The sequence below is a fragment of the Lactuca sativa genome, chromosome 3 (genome assembly GCF_002870075.4).
Source record: "Lactuca sativa cultivar Salinas chromosome 3, Lsat_Salinas_v11, whole genome shotgun sequence".
Classification (NCBI taxonomy): Eukaryota; Viridiplantae; Streptophyta; class Magnoliopsida; order Asterales; family Asteraceae; genus Lactuca; species Lactuca sativa.
The window spans coordinates 64,290,402-64,293,764 of NC_056625.2; the positions used below are offsets into that span (position 1 = coordinate 64,290,402).

Sequence of the window (3,363 nt, forward strand, 5' to 3'; positions counted from 1 at the left end):
ATGTTTTTGATATCTACTCAAATTTTAACTAAAAACTTTTATAATATTTTTTTAATTGGAGGAGACATTAAAAAAATAATATAAACAAATATAAATAAAAATAAAAAACTTGAGAAAAGTATGGTATACTAATAAAATTAAGAATAAATTATATGAAATTATGACTTTGACAATTAGTTTGATTTTTAATTTAAATTCTTTTTGCAACGTAAAGTTAAAGGACATAATTCGATAAAAACATTTTAGAGAAGGAGCATTTTTGTAAAATTTAAAATAAAAATAAAAATAGAGTCCTACATTCGCAAGGTCTCATCTCCCTATAAATAGAGTAACCCAACTATTCACGTAAGTCAAAAGGTTTCTAGTTTTCTTAAAACTCTAAGTTAGGGTTTTTCTTTCGGTTCTCAATCTCTTCCCGTCGTTCAAAGTTATGGCCACGTCGTCTTCAAAGAAGATCGTTCTGAAAAGTTCCGACGGTGAGACGTTCGAAGTTGATGAGGCGGTGGCGGTGGAGTCTCAGACGATCAAGCACATGATCGAAGATAACTGCGCTGGCAGCAGCATCCCTGTACCCAACGTCACAAGTAAGATCCTCTCGAAGGTGATTGAATACTGTAAGAAGCACGTCGATACACCGAAAACCGACGATAAGACAGCCGAGGATGATCTGAAGGCGTTTGATACCGAATTCGTGAAAGTCGATCAGGGCACTTTGTTTGATCTTATTCTGGTGCGTGATTCTTTTTGTTAACGTCAATGTTATTATCTCTTATTGCTGTTTCGTTATGCTTATGCTCGAATTTTATGTAGGTAGTTTCGATATAGTTTTGGGAATAGTTCTAGGGTTTTGCTTCGTTTCTGATTTTAATAGCATTTATGATCTTTTTGATTTGATACTTCTTGACTTGGTACATACCAAGAACACTCTATAACTAGACATAACTTTTTACAGTAATTTTTTTTTGCCTCACCCGTGTCTACTGTTGGACACCAATAGCTTAAAAAACAATTACATCTATGTATTATATATAATGCTTGTTGAGAGAGATGATGTATAAAATTCTGAGTGTTGTGGTTTGCTGTTTAATGATTTTTGTTAATGTTTCAGGCTGCCAACTATTTAAACATCAAGGGCTTACTGGATCTGACCTGTCAAACTGTTGCTGACATGATGAAAGGCAAGTCTCCTGAAGAAATACGCAAGATCTTCCACATCAAGAACGATTACACTCCAGAAGAAGAAGAAGAAGTCCGCAGGGAGAATGCCTGGGCTTTTGAGTAAATCATGTAGGTCTCAACTGTCGATAGCGTAGTGGTATATAAAGTTGGGTGTCTTTGTTTTTTTTATTAAAAAGGTTGTGAACACCTTTTAATTTGCTTCTTTACTTTTTTTTTTGGGGGTCTGAATTTTGTCTTTAGATGTTTTGGTTTGGAAGCTACAAAAACTAGAAGTCTCTTGATATCTTTTTGGTTCTAATTAGGAGTGTTCGTTTGGATGGATCGGTTTGATCCGATCCAATCAAGTAAATCCAAATTGATTTCAGTTTTCAAAACATGAATCCGAATTGTCCAAACTAAATTCAAATTCGATCCGATCCAATTACAATTCGATTGGATCGGTTTTTATAATTCGGTTTTTAAAACCGAAACATTTTAAAACAACATATAATTATAATATTATCCAACTTTACACAAGAAGCAAAAACAAATAATTTAGTTGTGATTTGAAATTTATAAACAACTAACAAAGATATATTATAGTTAAATATTTTATAGATATTGCATTTTAATGGTTTTTTTTATCGGATGAAACATTTTGAACCTATTTAAAAAAATAAATTACAAAATTAATAAATAACTATAGATATATACTATAAATAGATAAACAATAAATCTTTATTCGGTTTTTTTGGACTATTCGGTTCTTATTTTAAAAACCAAAACCAATCCGAAATCCAAAATAATAATTCGGTTTTGTTGAAAACCAATCCAAAAATTCGAATATCCGAACCAAATAGTCCAATCCAAATTGTCCAATTGGATAATTCGGTTTTATCCGAATAGTGAACAGTCCTAGTTCTAATGGCAACCCTGACCTTTTCTTTTACCAATGTTGAATATTTCTTTTTCCCATGTGGTTATGTGATCTAAGTTTTGGTGGTTGTTCTTCTTAATGACCTTGTTAAACATCTAAGGTTTTTGTTTATCAGCAAAGTATCTTCCTGATGTTGTCAAGTAAGGAACCTTTTCATATGCAATAATTTAGTATATTGCTAATGGTTGCATTTGGTGTAAAAGCATTAATATTTTTGGAACAAAAAGAGAGGCAACTATCAAAACCCCCTTGATGCTATCAAAAGAGTGTTTTGGATTTTGCTCAACTACAAAAGCGTTTTAGGCGAAGTGCTTATTGAGTGGTGGTGATAAAAAAATTCTTAAAAAATTGTTGTGCCGATTGGTTTAAAATCTCGTTATATATTTTTTTAAGCTATTGTGGTTAAATTATTAAAAGTAGTTTAAAAAGTCAGGTTTTATACTTTTTTTTTAATTTTTTTTTAACTTAACGAAAAGTTATTTTAAAAAGTATTTTTGAGTTTACCAAACAATTTTTTTATTTATTTAAATTAATAAGTTGTTTTGAAAAACAATTTCATACCCCTCCTAAATTACGATCACGTCTTTATTAAAAAAAAAATTCTACAAAGACCAATATTCTCTAGGAAAAAAATGTGGAGTCAAAGATGTCACTACCTTTAATTGAAGGGTTGACACAATGTGAAAATTAAATGAAAATGTATCACCCACTTTAAAACAAATACCAGATCATTTTTTAAGACTACTATAAAATCTAAAAAAGACACTTCAAGACAGAAAACCTAAATTGTATCAACAATTAAATCTGGAAAGGTTACAAAAAGAGCCAAATTAAAAAAAAAAAGTTAAAAATAAATACAAGGTATTTTTTAGAAAAAAAAAATTAAAAAAAACTCAAGTTTAATTCGGAATGAACCTAATATATATATATATATATATATATATATATATATATATATATATATATATATATATATATATATATATATATATATATATATATATATATATATATATATATATATATATATATATATATATATCTTCTTCTTTTATGATATTAACCATTCTTTCAATGAATTTAGGCATATGTTTTGTAAGATGAGAGTTAAAATAAAACATTATACAAGTATAGTTGTTGAAAGCCACAATCATTTTAAGTTGCCGCATGTATGGGACAAAACAATGTTATTTTGTCTAATTAACCTCACATACTTTAAAGAAAAAAAATGACATGGAAGCACGATGGAAAGCACATAAGGCTACATC

At 29.1% G+C, this 3,363-nt stretch overlaps 1 protein-coding gene across 1 annotated transcript; it reads left to right on the forward strand.

Moving 5' to 3' along the window:
• The first annotated feature begins 345 nt into the window (after positions 1-345).
• LOC111884319 (SKP1-like protein 1B) lies at positions 346-1,553 on the forward strand. Its single transcript, XM_023880631.2, has 2 exons — positions 346-730; positions 1,109-1,553. The coding sequence occupies exons 1-2, from the start codon at positions 431-433 to the stop codon at positions 1,280-1,282; spliced, it is 474 nt and encodes a 157-aa protein (XP_023736399.1). The 5' UTR covers positions 346-430; the 3' UTR covers positions 1,283-1,553.
• The last annotated feature ends 1,810 nt before the right edge of the window (positions 1,554-3,363 follow it).